General features: G+C 44.8%; 1 protein-coding gene across 2 annotated transcripts in view; it reads left to right on the forward strand.

Annotated features, from left to right (window-relative positions):
• The window catches only part of PCGF3 (polycomb group ring finger 3), a 376,752-nt gene that overhangs the window by 345,374 nt on the left and 13,199 nt on the right, over positions 1-18,179 (forward strand). For both annotated transcript variants that reach the window (XM_086961653.1, XM_086961654.1), the window contains 3 exons: positions 6,496-6,551; positions 10,846-10,956; positions 14,714-14,802. In XM_086961653.1, the coding sequence (XP_086817779.1) occupies positions 6,496-6,551; positions 10,846-10,956; positions 14,714-14,802 (256 nt within the window). The remainder of the gene's footprint in view (positions 1-6,495; positions 6,552-10,845; positions 10,957-14,713; positions 14,803-18,179) is intronic.

Raw genomic sequence — 18,179 nt, forward strand, 5'->3', positions numbered from 1 at the left:
GGCTGGACCGGGGGGAACTCCATACCCTGTTGCTACCGGGGGGGGGGTCGGCCGGCTCCCTCGAGACTGCCACCCTCTCTTGCACACGGCACTGATCTGTCTGGAGGAGAGCTCTGTCATATACCGCATCGGGGACGCCTTATGCAGTGAATATTCCTCTATTGGGCATCCCGACACCACAGGGTAGGCTCACACGACTGACACTGAGCCGTTGGGCAGAGACCGGAGTGGAGGAGATAAGTCGGAAAACATCCTTTTAACAAAATACTAGAGTAAATCTCATTAAAATGTCTATAATAAACAAAAATGATTATATATTTAATATTTTCCTGCTGATTCAATAAAACAGTTTTTAAAGGCTTCCAAAAAAATAAAATCTAATTCATTGGCCAACTTGGATTCATGAGATGAAAAATCACAAACGTGATTACCAGAAAAATAAATAATTTCTACTTCCACTTTCAAAGCCCCAAAAAGTTGTCCTGCTGTGCTCTTGGAGTAATTAGATCTCCCAAGTCCAAATCTCATATGTTAGGTGTCCACAGCAGCCACCAGGACCATCCTACAGAACAGAGGGACATTTATTGCAGCTGCCCAACTGGACTAACCTTGAACCATAATTCAACTCTTATCAGAGGAGTTTCAAGGGAGGATGAGGGCAGCAAGAGTAGTGGAAAAGGCACTAAAAGGCCATGCAAAAAATCAGATACAGAACTGTGGATGTTACCCTGTTAACACCTTGTGTGCTAAGCTGATTCCCCCTCCTGTGCTGATATTTATTGAGTCCCATTGTTCATGACGAGCTCAGCTAGTCATGAGCACACAAGAGGTGTACCTCATGACGAGCTGAGCTCGTCATGAGCAACAAAGGGGTTAATGAGAGCACAATAGATAAAGTTCAGCATGCCCTTGATGTTGACCTGTTTCCAGTCTGGCTGGTGCCACACCCCTTGGTAGATAGACAGGACAGTTGTCCTGTTTAAATTTGTGTTACCGATGGTGAGCGGTGAGTGCTTTATTATAATAGAACTGCGCAACCATGGCTAGTATAGTTCCAACAGCTGTAACAGCTTGACGGCCCCCAGAAATAGGGTTTGTTGGTTTGAATAGAGGTCAAAAGAAATGCTCTTAAGTTGAGATTGACTTAGTGTGGCTGTTAGAACTGGGGATCTCTAGTTAGCAATGGTATACATCTTTGTCCAAATAGGGACCCTTGCTTCCAAGTCAGGATAATGGGATTACACTCCTAGATAACCCCTGCTCACCTCCTTGGTAGCTTGGCACGAGCAAATAGGCTTATCTCAGAGGCAGTGTGTTAAGCATTTGTGAATCTACACAGTAATACAGTGAAAACACTGTAGATGGACACCACACAGGTTTTATAAAAATAAGTATTCTTTATATAGACTTAACACAAGACCACAAACAACAAAAATCTACAATACTGTACTTAAGATTAACTTAAAAGATGGTAAAAGTTGCTTAGTTCAAGTTGGTGATAAATGCGACACAGTTCTCAACAAAGAACCTGGATGTGTAACGCAAAATAAACAAAAGGCTCGTAAAGGGAGAAGCGTTGGTTCTGTGCTTCGGGGGAGATGATGCGTCTCACCTCAATGCTTGCGCAGAGTAGGGGATGCGTCGTGATCCATACCGATGTGGGGATGATGCGTAGGTTCTCGGCCTGCTGCACGGTTGCGATGGGCAAGATGGCTCCTCGATGCGATAATCCTGGTGCAATGTGAGAAGATGGCACCCTTGATGTGATGATGATGCGCAGACACCCTGGCAAACTTGTGACGACTCTGTACTTTGCACCCGCGACAGGTCCTGCGACACGATTCTCTGGCGATGCGATGGCGACCTTCTCGATGGTGTCATGCTCTGGTGATGCAATAGCAGACAGCTTTGACGAAGACACGCTTCCTGGGAGATACGGCTTCGGCACACTTCTCCGGCGATGCGACATTTACAGCTGTGGTGGCGACACGCTTCTTCTCGTTGTCACGCTTCCAGCTCCCAGCGACGCGCAGGCTTCTGCAGTTAGAATTCCCAGCAAGGAAACTCAGAGGGGAGCTGGATATGAAGTCTTTTGTCCCTGAGACTTCAGCAGGAGGCAATCACAAGTTCAAGCCCTTGGAGTAATATTCTGCAAGATGATGAAAGTTCTTAAAAAATTCCTTCTCCTTTCCTTGGCAATGAAGAAACCATTGCAGGCCAACCCAGCAAACGGCACACTGGCAGAGGCGCAGTCCAAACTCCTGCAGCTTCCTTGGTTCTTCTCCTTGGCAAAAGGTTTGTCTTGTTCCCAGAAGTGATCTAAAGTCCTTGGGTCTGGGTCCCTATATTTATTCTACTTTTCTCTTTGTTCTCTGAAGGCAGAGAGGTCTCTGACTGGTCCAAACCAGTTCTTGAGCACTTTGTTTACAGGACTCCTTCTTTCCTTTCACAGTGAAGGGCAGAAACATCAGACGCCCCACAGGAGGTGGTGCCAGCATTGTGGAGGGAAAGCACAGCCCTGGAGCACTTTCTTGACATGATTCCTTCTCTTTTTTCACAGTGAAGGGAAGAGACATCAGCAGCACCCAGGGGGTGGAGCTACATTGTGGAGGGAAGGCCCAGCCCTATTCAAGTCCCAGGTGCAACTCCTCCCTCCCATCTAGATGCAGATCTCTCTATTCACCACCGGACTGCCCCAGCCTGTCTCCTGGAATCACCCAGCCCTGTCACTCAAACTCCAGACAAGGAATACACAACCTAGCAGAGGCATGCTTTGGATAGTTAGACAAGAAAATACCTACTTTCTAAAAGTGGTATTTTCAAACACAGAATGTTAAAACCAACTTTACTAAAAGATGTTTATTATCATTCTGAGTTCAGGCATACTACATTCGAATTTCTACCATGTTCCCTGAGTCAGTTAGGATTATAAAATGTAATAATCTAACTGCCCATTTTGGCCTATGGAGAACAGTTAGCCTTGCAATAGTGATAAACGAAAATGGCTTTAATTCACTATTAGGACATGCCACACACACCAGGGCATGTCCTACCTTATATTTACAATGCACCCTGCCCTTTGGCCTACCATAGGGGTGTCTGATATGAAGCAAAGGGAAGGTTTAGGGACTGGCAAGTGGGTGCACTGGCCAAGTCGACATGACAGTCACAGACTGCACACAGGCCTTGCAATGGCAAGCCTGAGACACATTTTACAAGCTGCTTCTGTGGGTGGCACAACCAGTGCTGCAAGCCCACCAGCAGCATTTGATTTACAAGGCCTGGGCACACATGGTGCACTGTACTAGGGTCTGACCAGTAAATCAAATAACCCAATCATTGAATCACTAATTAGTACATCAATTTAACATACAGAGCACTTGCACTGTGGCACTGAATAGCCGTGGCACAGTGCCCAAAAGCATATAACCAGCAAAACATATCAAAAACAGAGGAGACAACCAGTAAAAATGGAAGGAAGACTCACACCAATGAGGTCAGGTCTAACAGTGGCTTAGTAGGGAAGGCTAAGCGCCCTCCACCAACCCCTGTTGGGTTAGGATCATTTATTCGGGTCACCACCTACGTTAGAGAGCAGTGCTGGCCTGGGAAGATCCAGGATGAGGTAGGAGTTGGCTTGTTGTCTTCCTTGGACGAGATTGCGGCTTTGCAACCAGCCTTCCTTCATACCCACGTCTTTAGAAGGTGTTCTCAAAGGGTCTAAGCAGCAGTCTTTCTGATGTCCTTGAAGAATCAAAGATTAGAGAGCACTTGGAGAGAGGAATCACTTGGTCCAATGGGTTAGAACCCTTGACTGTTGTTGTTAAAATAAATAAATAAATAAATAAAAAATACAAAAAAATAAAAGAGCGTTAGAACGGTCTGTACCCCCCAGAAAAACTCCTATAAACTCGGACAATATGGAACCATCAATGAAGCACCTGTGCAACTTTTGAAAAAGTTGAGGCTTTAGTTTTGGAACTGATCCTGAAGCATAGGTTTAGGGTAGTCTGTCCCTCCCTGCAATCAATGGACAGTTCGCCCAAAAGAGCAAGTCGGTGTTAAGGGACATTTCAGTGAACCAGCATGCAAACCAGTAACCCTGTCATTGCCGTCCCAGCCTGGGTAGGGCAAAACAGTTTGCTGTTACCCGTTTCTTTTTGGGTGTAAGAGAAGCATCCATTGGCTACTTTTCACAATGCAAAAAGGCTTCTATTATCTTCAATGGACACCTTTTGTTGGTGACCCACTTTAATAATTTATCTTTGTTTTACTAAATTGGTTTGGGTATTTTATGGTTAATTTCTTGCTTTGAAGCTTCTAAAATACATTTTATCTGAGAGAAGCCTGTCCATTTGAGCCACAGCTATATGAAGTAATAGTGGGATTTTTCTCTGAAATCAGCTTTTTACTTCTTCGAAACATGGGTTACTTAGTTTGTGAGGCCTGATCCTTGCTTGCTTTCCCCCCAATACCCGCCAGTAAATATTTCAGATTCTCACAGTAACTATGTTGAGGTCTTTGTCTTCATGGTGGTTCGCTTTTGAGGTCGAGCCTGGGCAGCCCATGCGTTGCTCTGCGAGGCATTGTGTATTCAGGTATGGACTTAAAGCCCCGCCTGCTTTCCACCTTTATTTTTGAATAGTTTGTATAGTTGTCTATGGTGAATTGTGGCTTTTCATTGGCCAGTAGGCTTAGTAGTCCCTCCTTAGTACTGCCTTGTCTCATTTCGTAACCTGCCATGAGGACACCCCCTGTTACTTGTGTTGCTGCTCAGTAGGATTAAATTACAGCCTCCGAGCACTATTTTCTGAAATAACTTTGTCCTGCCTGCTCTTGCAGGACACTCTCACTCTCTTAACGGCAAACACAATGCAATAGGTCTCGCATTTGCGAGAGTTTAAGCTATTGGCATCATAAATGACAATGCCTTTTATCCATTTTCGAAACAACAGATAAATAAAGGCCATTGCAAATGCTTGTGCTTTATTGGCGCTCTCAATATCTCTTGATGTGCGATATTGTAAAACTACTGTTCATATAAAATGAAACTAATGATTATGGTCTTATATTTTATATTATGAAGGAAATATCAATATAGTCTGCCAAATTCAATGATGGGTATGCATGATGCTGAGGGTAGATTCAGATTTGCTTTGGTTTAATGCCAGAAATTGCATCAAATTTCACGGCCGTAAGTTTGAATTCTAGTGGGAGCAGCTCAGGTTTACATAATGCTGATTTTAATCTATTTAGGACCATATCTTTGGGAAATAGTTGCTTGCTATGCTCGTGTGCTGTATGAAACAGTAAGTGAAAGCGCATTGTATGTGTTTTGGGTGAGGCGCTGTATTTTTTTAGGAGCGAGCAAGCCAACCCTGTGCATACATACCTGTATATTACATTTTCAGATTTACGAATTAATTTGGGCTAGGAGAACAAACCACGATTAAAATTCTTAAGAAGGTACATTCGTTTGGAGATCTTAATTTTAGATAACTTGCATCAGTAATTTTTCTTTAATAATTTGTCCTGGCTTTCATATGCCGACTTAGAGAAGAGGATAAAAAGAAAAGTTGAATTTTTTTAGAAGGTATATTTATCTGGCTTGGAACTTTAGTTCATTAAACAAAAAAAGTTCTCTATTCTGTATTCTGGCCAGTACTAAAGATACTATTCCTTTCACTCCTACTTTTCATGGGTTTCACCCTGCCCTAAAGTAAGGAGCAGGTTACCACCACCGGAAACCGAGATTCTCCTCATCAAAGTTCCAGCAGTGGGACACATGTGTTAGAACCTTAGGGAAGAAGTATTGCCTGGCTGGCTTGTTTAGCCTTCTATTCACAGCTTAGAAGACTTCCAGGGAAAGGGAGTCTGCTCTCCGGGGAAACCACTCTTGGACTTTTTCTCTGCAAGGATTGACTCCCTTTTCTATACTGACAGGTTTGTGTCCACGATTTGTTAGTAGTCAAAACATTGAACTTTACCTCAAACTTAACGAGGCGCCAAGCCAATGGTGAATCTGAATCCTTGTAGCTCAGCAATCTATCATCATCAAGCAGAAGACCAGAAGTTGGACAAAACCATATTGCCAAAGCTGTTCGTTAAAAAAAAAAAATACTTTGTCATCATTGTATTCCGTTGTAGCTTCACTGGACTCGAACCACTGTGTAGCTGAATGTTGCTCTTAGTCCCTGCTTTAGCAGCGTTGCATTTCCCTATGCCATGGCTTCACTATTGACATGTAAGAACCAATAACTAGCATTGTTTATAAGTACTTGCTTGTTCACTGTCGCTGCAACTTTCATGTGCCAATTATGAGACCTATATCAAAATGAATGTATATGCATTGCTGGAGCACCAAAATCAGTTTTTAACCACTTGTATGTCTGCAGCTCATTTTGCAAAATGTAATGTAATTGACCCATTCACTAAAAGGTACTAACAATATATTTTCATAAGTATTAAGTTTATTGTTTTTTTTTCCTTTGACAGTCATGACCGAACAATGCAAGATATTGTTTACAAACTTGTACCAGGCCTGCAGGAAGGTAAGTCTTGATTGGTGTCACTTAAGCTATCCAAACAAAAATAGTACAAACTAGGGTTTGCTTGATTTATGGTAGAGGGATGACCATTCTGAGTTTGGGAGAGTGGAATTTAACAATTAAAATTGTGGGTTTCTAACGCGCTAGAATCGACTCCCGAAGGAGTATCTCTGCGTAATAGACCGCTGGGGAACCCGTCCTGGCTTTCCCTGTGAGATGGTCCCTACTGGGTATCTCCAAGGTGAAACCAGGCATCCCCGTCGTATGTGGGGGGCTGTTGTGGAGATGAGGCAAGCTAATGCCCAGAGTTGCTGAGTGTGATCCCTGGTTAGAGGAGGCACCAAGGTGAGAATTATCGAGTCCGCTGACCCTGGTCCACGACCCTGCCGCATCGGGAATTGAACCCTGGTCCCGGGCCGTCCTCTGCTCCCGAGTCTGCCGCCTCTAACCAGTGAGCCACACCACTCGACACAATGATATGTGAATATTAACCCACTCTTAAAACTCTTTAATCTCTGATATACTCGGGGAGGTTAATAGAGAATTTGAAAATGCTACACTAATATATTTCGTATTTTTTTTTGTCAAAAGCCAGTGGGAAATTTTGGTGCAGTGCATTCCATGAGCTAGGCATGTTGCAAAACGCAATGTATTATCTTCTATCGATTTTTTTTTTTAATTGAAGGTATGCATAAAGGTGTAACTAGGTGAGTAGGAGAAAGTCATGAAGTTTTCACCTTCCTGTAGGTGAATATTACCTCGGAGTGGCTCTTAAATTTTGCACTTGAGGCCTATAAACCTTAGCAGTATGCACAAATCTTTCCTTGTTTGGACTGTTGATCCACTTAGTTGAGAAATATTAACAGGGGTATTCCTATCTGTTGGGTTCTTCATTTAAATGTGTTTTTGGTTTCATATTCCGTGCAATATCCAGTTTGGATGGTGTTTTCTCTGTCCCAAGAACGGAACAGAGATGTTTTGATGGGCCCTGGCATGGTCTTCCTTTGAGACACAATGCCATCACTACAGAAAAGACCATGCATCCGTTCTTCCAGGGATAGTGTCCAGCCTTTATTTTTAGGTTTAGGTACTGACCATTTTATCTATTTCTTGACCTCATGTCCTCAACGAATTGAAAAGTACAGTAAGAAGTAGTACAGCAAGAGAGTGAACTTTGAGTTAATCTGCTTTATTTACTGTCAGTGAGTTTCCTTAGATGGGGACGGCGCACCAACACCATCATGGACTTTGTTGCAACATTCGCCCTTGATGCTAGCAAATACATCCTACTTGGAGGCCGGAATTTCCACCTGGAAGACCTTGCAGCCCCCAACTCAATATCAGTCATTGAAGACCTTGAAATCCTGGGCCTCACCCAATGAGAAAAGGGACCTGCCCACATTGCCAGACACCTCCTGGACCCTATTTTCACCAACTTTGCAACATTCGAGTGGACAAGCCCACACCATTCCCCTAGACAGACCACCCCCTTCTCAAGTTCAGCATCCCGGTCCCGATACATCGCACACTTAGCACTTCCAGGCCAGCCTGCCGAAAACAGAACAGCATCACTGACAAGGACTGGAACACCATTCACAATACCCGCTGGCCCGAACACAGCAACAGTCTCCCTAGAGCCATCAAGATTTTCAACAATTGTATCTCCTTGTTGACCCCCCTCAAACACAGCAATACAACAAGATCCAATCCCAGACTCGTAGGTACATGGAGTAACTCAGATTTATGAGGCACCACTGCAAACAACTGGAGTGCAAATGGAGAACAAGCCAGGACAGTGCAGACAAATCCGCCCTAAGAGGCTACCGCCAAATAATCTGGACCACTAAATGCGCAGCTCTGGTGGACCGCATTGATTCCTGAAACCACAGAAGCAAAGAAACATTCATCATTGTGGAACAGTTCCTCTCCCCTTCAGCTGCTTTCAACTTGATCACCTCCGTGTCAAACCTCTGAAACAATTTGTCTCAATTCTTCAGCAACAAAACCACAGCCTTTTACTGCAACTTCAGCCCACAATCAGACCTCCCAAAATGCCTTTCGATTTTATCCAAAGAACCAGTGCTAACTACATGACTCATCATCACCCCAGATGAAACCGCAACCACCATGAAGTCCATGGGAGCCCATCTGTTTCAGGCCCAACCAGAGCACATAGACTGCCCATATTTCTGCCACGGATGACCTCTGCATGACTTTAGACAGAGGAGACACTGCAACACTCATCCTCCTGCACCTCTTAGCAGCATGTGACACAGCCTCCAACCCAATTCTCATCCAACATCTACATGACATTGGAATCCAAGGACATGAACTCCAATGGGTCTGCTCCTTCCTGTCTGGAATGAGACCTTTGATTCCTGCGACAACCTCTACAGAGTTCCGCAGGGTTCTTCCCTGAGCACGGCTCTCTTCATCAAGCACATGATCGCTCTAGTCTGCATTAAACTCTCTCATGATATCAACGTCCTATCCTACAGCGATCGCACGCTGCTCTTTCTCTCCTTCATGAACAAGACACCCAGTACCCGGATCAAGGTTAATGCCTGCATGATTGAAATCTCCCAGTGAATGAAGACCAATTGCCTAAAGCTGAGCAATGACGAGACCGCAATCATGATCTTCGAAAAGAGCCCATCACTTTAAGGCACTGCCTGGTGGCTAATAAAGCTAGGACCGACACTCTCCCCCCACCACCACTGCCCACCTCAATGCCATCATCGCCTCAGACTTCCATACCCTGAAGATGCTGAGGAAGATTTTCAAATTGATCCCAAACAGCACCTGGAAACCTATCACATACTCCATGGTCACAAGCAAGCTGGACTATGGGAACACCCTTTATCCTAGGATCAACAAAATTCACCAGAAGGCTGCAGGCCACTCTGAACTCTGCATCCAGAATTACTCTCAACCTTCCCTGCCGCACTTGCATCGCATCACATCACACCACACTTGAAGGAGGTCCACTGGCTCCCCATTCACAAACTAGCACAATTCAAACTCCTCACCCACACTTTCAAGGCACTGCATTACACTGGCCTAGCATACCTCAAAAGTGCATCTGCTTTCACAAACCTTCCAGACACCACCACTCGTCCGGACTCCTACTTGTACAAATTCCGCACACAGAAAACCAGAACCAGTGATCGAGCCTTCTCCTACATCACTCATAAAGCATGGAATGGCCTGACGCTATGCATAAGAGCCTCCTCCTTTCTTCGTGAATTCTGCAAGAAATTGAAGACCTGTTTCTTCAAGTAGTCCCAGTATGCCCCAGGTATGCCCAGGCTAAAACTTGTTCAGCATCAGGATACCTTCCTGGGTGATAGTGCACTCTACAAATTTGCATAAGATAGCAGATGTTATTTTCTATGCTGGTACGTCAATATATTAATTCCAGATTTACTGCTTTGCTTGAGGCGTGTTTACTTTATGGACACTTTCGCTTGTCATAAAGAGATGGTGCTATTCACTAATGGCCCTTGCTCGTTCATTTGCTTTACTTTACTATTGTGTTAAACTGTTGAATTTAAGGCTTTCTTTTTATTCAGAGTGGGCTCAACTAGGTTCTTGGCCATCATTACTGCCCACCACAACGTTGTTTTTCGCCTGAAATGAGCCCGGCACCAGCAGGGCCTGACTGGCCGAAGCGGCCATCGGGCGTTTCCCCATGAGGCTGGAAGGGTGGGGGTCGGTTTTGCTCGTAAACGTGCTCGTGTGGATTGGCAAGCTCGTGCGAAATTGAACATTTGCACATTAACATTTTTAACTGAACCTGGAATATATTTTTCCGGATGTAGAAAGCCCAGTCCTACACTCTCATAAAATATGGTGGTGATTCCTTCCCCCTTCTCTCTGGGAAGGCACGTATTCATGACTTTTCAGATGAGTAAACCTCTGCGTTTCCATGATGGGGAAATTCGTGGAAAACTGGTGTGAATACTCACAAACGTAGATTCTGGGTGTTCAGCTACTTCTGAAGGGCATTCCAACCCTCAACTGGCCGACGTCTCCATGTCCTTCCTAAGAGACCAGTTTACGACATTCCACGGTTGTAAGTGTACGGCGGCATAATATATATAAAATATCATAAACCCTGATCACTTAAATGAAAACGTAGAATTGACAGTAGACTATGGTCTCTCGCTTGTCAGTCTGGCTCAGAAAGTTGTCTTCCAGATTAATGTTTAGTTTTTGTTGAACATAGGAATATAGAGGTCTCAGTGCATGTCAAACAACACTGCATATCGATTTTTAATGACATTTTGTTCTGCAGCCGAAATGCGGAAGCAGAGAGAGTTCTACCAGAAGCTTGGCATGGAAGTGCCCGGAGACATCAAAGGGGAGGCATGCACAGCAAAACTGCACATAGAGACGCATCGAAATGGTGAGTTCCTCTGCACTTTTACTTAGTTGATGATCGAGGTAATGCTGCACAGACAAACCACTGTGGTATATATAATTTGTGTGCACAGTAACCGAGCATGAACAAATGTCAGATATTAATTAAAGTGCCCGTGGAATATAATATTGAGAAACCGATGTGATATTAGCTAACCTGCTGACGTTTCTAAAATGTACATTAGTAAACGTTCAAGGTTTTCCATCTCAGAGTCGCTGGCTGTTTGGCTGCCTGCATCTCCAGTGCTGGGTCAGGTCTTTCTTTCGGAGTTTGAAAATAAAAACTTTTAGAGACTAGTTTGAGTATTTGTTCACAATTAAAAGGTGCACTAATCGGCGGTTGTGGGTTTTAAATGATTGTGCTTTGGAGAGGCTTCTCTCCTTCACTGGTGGTGATGGTTCGTCGCAGGTGGTGTTGCTGTTTTATTGTATTTGTACTAGGATTGCTTTCATGTTTCACAATTGGATGCGATTAGCAAGTCCCAACCACCCCAACCAGTGGACGATAAATAGGTCACAGGGCATTTGCTGTTTGGGGACAAGGAGGCCTGAGGTATAATTGTACCTAACAAGGTGAAAGGTGACTTCACAGGAGTGGTAATAGCCTGGGGAAGGTACTGATGAGAATAACTGAACTAAAAAGGCGTAATCATAAGGAAAAGTGGCAACTGGGAAATCTTATTAGCACTTACATCCTGAATTGCTTGATCAGGAAGTAGATTCATATTATTTATTTCCTGCATAGTTACTTAAAATCATTGCAGTATTATTACATAAAATACAAAAATAAATTCATCAGTGTGTGTATCTAATTAAAAAAAAAGTTAAAACCCGGTGTTGGGAACATCTTTACCAGTATAAAATCCGATTTAATTGTAGGCATAATATGATACTTTGAGTGTCTTACTGCTATGAATTGCGGATATGTGTTATTTTAGTCCAGCCATGGGTTTCTTTGCAGGACGTCATGATTGTTTTGGTCCAGTTATCTCCGCTTGTTGTAAAGGTTAACCCTTTACTTTTGGCAGTATGTTCTTATTGTGGTCTGGTTTAGGAACATATGCTTTTTAGCATTGTACAGCCTAGGCCTTGTTCCGTTTCCGCTAACTTGGGCATTTTTTGTTCAGCCAGCATAAGGAATTTGACCAATCTCCAATTTAGTTGTATATTTTCTGGATTGAAGCATGCTAACACCGCTTGTCTTCTGGTCAGAATGCCTTTCTATCTGAAGGGTTCTTTGAGAAGCTGATTCTGTGCTTGGTGCAGGTCCTTGCATAAGCAGATTAAGTGTAATATGTTGCCTCGTTTGGTGTTGCACAACCTGCACGACTCTTGAGTTAGTGACCTTTGCCATGGTGGAAGATGCTGAGCACATGGAAGGATTCCCATCCTGTGCCTCAAAGTTCATTTTTGTGGACTTCGAGTAGCCCTGGTTGAAATACAATTGTGGCCCCAATGTTTTATAGGAGTAAAGAGTCATTCAGGCGTGCGATCTGTTTGAGAAGGTTGCTTTGTCTTCCACCAAAGAGATTTGTTTTAAGGTTTTCCAGACCAGTTTTTTTTAAATTGGGATAGCCGATTTGTGCATTCCAGAGTTCTGTGAGTTGGGTAGATTCTAAGGCTAGCTGTAGGTAGCTTCTGGCTTGAGAGTGCTCCCTGTGCTGTATGCCCTGCCACAGCAGATAGTTTAGGGTATTTGTAGTGGCACTTCTGATCCTGTGCAAGCAGATGATAAACGAACCATGCCTAGCTAGATCTTGTCGTAGGAGACCAAACTCCAGCCTTATTTGAGCAGGTGATGTGTAGGATCGAAGGCTGAACAAGATTCTATTTGCCTTGAACTGTGTGCTCTCCAGCTCCTTTGCATCTCTTCCCCGCATTGCCCCACTGCCATAGGTAATTGAGGGGAGTAGTTTGGCCCGGACTACTTTCAAAAGCGGAGTCAGGGTAGGCCCGTCAGTTTACTTGCAAGATTTTTCATTGTTAAGGCAATCAGCAAACCTTTCCTTCTAGCTTCCTCTTTCTGACGCCTAAACGTCCGATCCTTATCGAATGTCACTCAGAGGTACTTTTATTCTTGAACTGGGACAAGTTTTGTACCGCCAAGGAACCTGCTTTTTTGGAGGTTCTTTTTAAAGTTTATTGACTTTGAATCAGGAAGTAGGAGAGAAGGACAGACTGGAGACAAAGAATTGCAAAAAAAAAAGAAAGTTAAATGTGTTCGGCTACGCTCCCAGGATCTGGAGCAACATCCCTGTGTCCATCGAGCTGCTCAATCCTGTCCCAGTTTAGGAAATAAGGTGGAACAGAGCCTGAATAAGAAGTAACTGGCATTCAGGTCGAGTTAGTTAGACTGATTTAAAAAAAACCTTTTTGCTTTAATATATTCAGATGTCTGGAGAAGTGTGCTGTCTTGAATGCTGGTGTGCTTTCTTGCCAATAATTTGAAGAAATTCTATATATTCCGTGACAGAGTAGTAAAGATTTTAACTACCATGCGGGCAGGTTCGTACACTGAGAGTTTAAGGTTTGTCTTTTAGTTGCCAATCAGCAGCAAGGTATGCATCATTAAAGTGCAGAGATTTATTTCTTACATTAGGCCCATAGGAAGCCTTTGTGCAACTCTGAACAACTTGTCTCTAAAAGTTTCGTGCTGTTCCCTGATGGGAGCTCGGTGCACCATGAAGACATCGCCACCGATTCACCATGTGGTTTAAATGAACTGAGCTGTCATGGCAAAGTTATTGGAAAAAAAGAAGAAATTGGATGTGGTGCTGTATTTTTTGTGCTGCCGGTTCAGTGGCAATTTGCAGAGTATAGTCATTATTTAGAGGTGCTTTTTCTGTGCACAGTCAATCCATTAAATTGAAATGTCAGAATCCACTGAATAAACTTTCACAGTAAAGCTAAGTATCAGGTGAATTCTGAGCGGGTAAGATGTAATGTCATGGAACAGGAACACTTTCACTTCATGTCTGAATGTCTCTGGCGAAGGTGCGTTGCCCACCCCCTGCCAGCTGCCTCAAAACAGCAGGAAAGAAAAAAATAAAAACGATAATAAACATGTTTTATCGTTTTTTTTTCCTTTCCTGTCGAGTCTTTGGAGGCCGGGTCATGGGGGAAAAAAGGTGCAGGAGGAGTTGTAGAGCACGGTGATCAGTGCCCATGACGGTTTGGATGGCCGTCTCAGAATGGCCAAACCGTCATGCGCACTAAAGCTGTCTCCAACCCAGCTGCACTGCTGGGTTGGAGACAGCAGGCACAGGCTCCCAGGTTTCCTGGTGAGCGCAAATCCTCTACGCATAGGCTAAACCTGACGCTGCTCTCATGACATGAGAGCAGCGTCAGGATTGGCCGCAGCGGAGTCTGCAAGCCTGTGCCTGCGAGAAGAGAAGTAGACGAGCGCGACGTGGTTTGCTGCAGGTATGTTTAAAAAATATCTATATTTTATTTTGCCGCCCCCATTTCCCCCCTGCCCGCCACTCTTCCACAGCACCAGTCTCTTCTGAATACTTAGTCACAACTGGGGAAGAGGAAAACTACGCAACATTTTCCGTCATGTACTGAAGTAAAGAGGATGAAATGTACTAGTGACACTAGCAAACCTTGTAGCATGGCACACAGTCGCAACTTTGAATTAACTTGGATCACGTTTAAGTCACACGACACCCACAGTCTGAGAATAATTGATATATAATGTGCTTTTCTGGATGTCTTAAGTGTCTGATGTATACTTATTGTAGGTGAAACAAAGCCAGAGGACAACACGCACAAGGAGACGACGGAAGAAAAACAAGAGGAAGATCACGATTACCATCGAATGGATGAACAGGTATGTGCTACGTTTGGGACCCCCTAGCTAGAGCATTTAATTTGGCTGGTCTTGGATAGCTTGTCGTGCGTCTTGGGAATTTGACATTCTTTGGGATACATTTTCTAATTCCTTGCCTTTCTTTGCTAATGTATGCTGGGTACTTTTTTTAACCTTTACTTGTATACTTTGGATTTAATTAATTGGTACTATTATTTTTTGTCTCATGATTTCACCTATACAAATCTCTGTAGTAATTTGATCAAACAACCTAGATAATTATTGGACTTTATGTCTTTTGTGGGCAATCTTCCCTCTTTCATTGTTTCTACTCCTTTTTAGGTTGAGTCTGCTCGACCGAGTATTTGCTGTCTGTTGTGAGGCATATTGTGGCTTACCAAAATTATAGAAGGGTTGCCCACTCATTGCTCACCTTTCCTGTCACTCATTTGCCTACTTCTTATTCATGCCTCGCTTGTGAGGATCTGCTGTGTAGGAAGTGTGGATTAATCAGTTCTGCTGCAGGGCCTAGGGTGACCAGGACTACAAATTATGCATTCCTGCTAGCATTCTTGTTGGGACAGAAAAGTCTTGTGTGGTATGGACCTGTGCCCTGCTCCCTGAGTGCACAACTGTACAGATGTCTGGCTCGCCAAAGCTGATTTTTGTAGTCGTAGGCAAACACTGATCATGCATGTGCGTCATTTCATAGGTCCATCTCATGAATTGCAAACTTGTTGGACCGGGAGGGGCGCCCAAAGCGCTACCCTCATAGTGGTGAAAAGCTACTTTATTTGCCAGGAGCTGGCAGCAGGAATGTGGTAGTGGCAGCATACCATGTAGTGTTCAGTAGGAACAGACAGGTCCTTTTTAGCTTGTCACTGGAGTGAGGTCTCCAGGCTCACTCATTCAAAGTTCTGCTGCTGTGTGCTTAACTCACCCGTGGCCTACATCGGATTGATGTGGAGTGTTGCCCAGTGCAAGAGTGGTGTATCTGCTCTCTGTTTGAGTGTACCTGGGAAGGGAACTGCAGGCATAATGCAGTACTGTGCAGTGCGCGCATATTCAGTTCATTTGTTGGGTGGCTGTATGCCTGCGAGTGGTAAAGTACATGAAAGATGTAGTGCTGTTCAGTGTGCATGTTAAATGCATATACTGGATGTGTGTGTGTCTCGGACTAGTACAGTACACAAAGGATGTAGTGCATGTATGTTTATGCATGTGCTTGGGTGTATGTGTGTCTGTGAATAGTATAGTACATGGCAGACAATAGTCCCATTTTAGGTGACCCATGGCTGCATGGTAAAACATGGAGAGGAGGTAGACAAATCCCTCCAGACAGATTTGTGTACTGCTGCATTCCTGTAAGCTGGGTAGGACATGCTAGAGAGGAGAGACAGACTCCTCCCCCCCCCCTCCCTGTACACTTCAAAGGGTGCATTTTGATTCTGAGAGATGTCACAAGGATGGGGCCTGGGCACATCTCACGAAGGAGATGGGACTGATAAGAGTAGCTGTGAGGCCCGGGGCTAACCATTTGATATACATATGACTGACGCTGACATCCAGATGCGAACTCTAGTCACTCCCATGGCCTGTGTTGTGGGGCTACCAGCTTGGGGTAAACTTTTGAGACATATCACTAAGGCTGACATCCAGGTGTGAACCTCTGGTCACTCACATGCCTGTGTTTTGGGAATCAGATTTGGAGCTGCTCCTGCTTTGACAGACTGCTCTCTGGAGGAAGAGAGAACAGAGGAGAGTAGACTCCAAAAGAATGCAGATGCTAGCATAAACTTCAAATACTCAGACCCTAAATCACATTGGCTGTCTGGAAATGGGCTATAGGAGGAGAGCTTGAGACCCCAACAGTTGTCATCTGTCAAACAGCCGGTCGGGCAGTGCGAAAAGGAGAACCTCTGCAAGACTTCTGCCTCTGACCAGGACTTGGGGGCATTGCCTGCTATTCTTCCTGCTGAGTGTGTGAGGAGACATCACCCAGGGAATCCAAAACCACCTGCCCTGCAGCCTGAAGCACCAGCGTCTGCCTGATTTCCGAGACTAGTGTTCCATGTGAGGAAGAGGAGCACTTTGAAGGACAGGGTGTGGACCAGTGGGGAATCCTGTCGATTGGATTTTCTGAGCAAGGTGTCAAGAGCCATCGGCTGCACTGATCGGGTCATTTCCCGTGTGTAGGACAAAGTAAGCAACCCCTGTATGCCATAGGTGGTCTGCTGTGAAGTAAGCTGTCGATATCGCTGTGCCAATTGGACCAGAGCTTGTGTGCACGGAGACATTGGTGACCCCCGTATGCCAATAGTGGCTGCCACAGAGTGCCAGTAATAATTGCTGTTCCGATTGGGCCATAGCTTATGTGATGTGATGTGCAGTGAGGGCATGGTGACCCTGTATGTCAGGACAGATTGCTGTGTGGAGTGGGCCATACGCTTGCACATTGAAAACCCAGCGACCCTGTATGAGGGGCCACCGTGCAGACATCTGCTGTGCTGATTGGTTTAGTGCCTGTGTACAGTAGAGATACAGTAATCCTGTATGCTAGGAGGAGTCATCTGAATTTGCGGGGAGTGAGTTATGACCCAGAACATCACCAGAGGAGTGAAGCTGCTGAGGGAACCCCTAGGCACCTATCAAGGGAGGAGGGGCTCAGCATCAGAAGCTTCGCTTCGCCTCCCCCATTGTGGACGGACCAAAGTCTTATTCTGCAAGAAAGACCCGCCAGGAACCTCACGTTGCTGCCAGTGCGTGACCGCTTGCCGGGAACTCTGGGATCCTCAAGTACAGTTTGTATAAGCTGCATGCAGGGAACTCACCTGAACCAGCCATTGCTGCTTCAGCGCATGCAAAGGAGGGAGGACGCGCATTCAGGAACTCCAGATGCTGTAATCCTGCAGGTATGGGTAAGACTGAATACAGGCCAGTCGACCCCGGGGGAACTTGCTTTCTAGATAGTGCTGATGCACTGAAACACTTTTGTATTTAAAATAGAGTTGAAGTAGAATCTCGAGGCTCGGGCTACTACTTGTGGGGCTTATCCTCAATGTTGCTTATAGTGAATGGGGAGTAACCACTATCGCTAGAGTGAGAATGGAGTGAGACACAGGGAACTACCTATGAAGCAATAGTGCCCTGACCTCAGGGGTCCCCACCTCCATGCGGAAGCCTTGGACTGCTTAGACCACGCTATTTCTGAAAGTCAAGTGCTGAAGGGGTACTTGGCCCAGTTGCTCAGAATCCATAGTAGGTCAGTCCCGGGACATCAGGAGAAAAAGGCCTCAACCCCCATGGTGGGGTCCAGTAGCTCCTGCTTGTCCCGTGGTCCTCTGAACAGTGTTCTGACAGTACTCTCTGACTGTCAGAAACAGTTTTAAGGCTTAACC

Source organism: Lissotriton vulgaris, chromosome 3_1, assembly GCF_964263255.1.
Source record: "Lissotriton vulgaris chromosome 3_1, aLisVul1.2, whole genome shotgun sequence".
In the NCBI taxonomy this organism is placed as follows: domain Eukaryota; kingdom Metazoa; phylum Chordata; class Amphibia; order Caudata; family Salamandridae; genus Lissotriton; species Lissotriton vulgaris.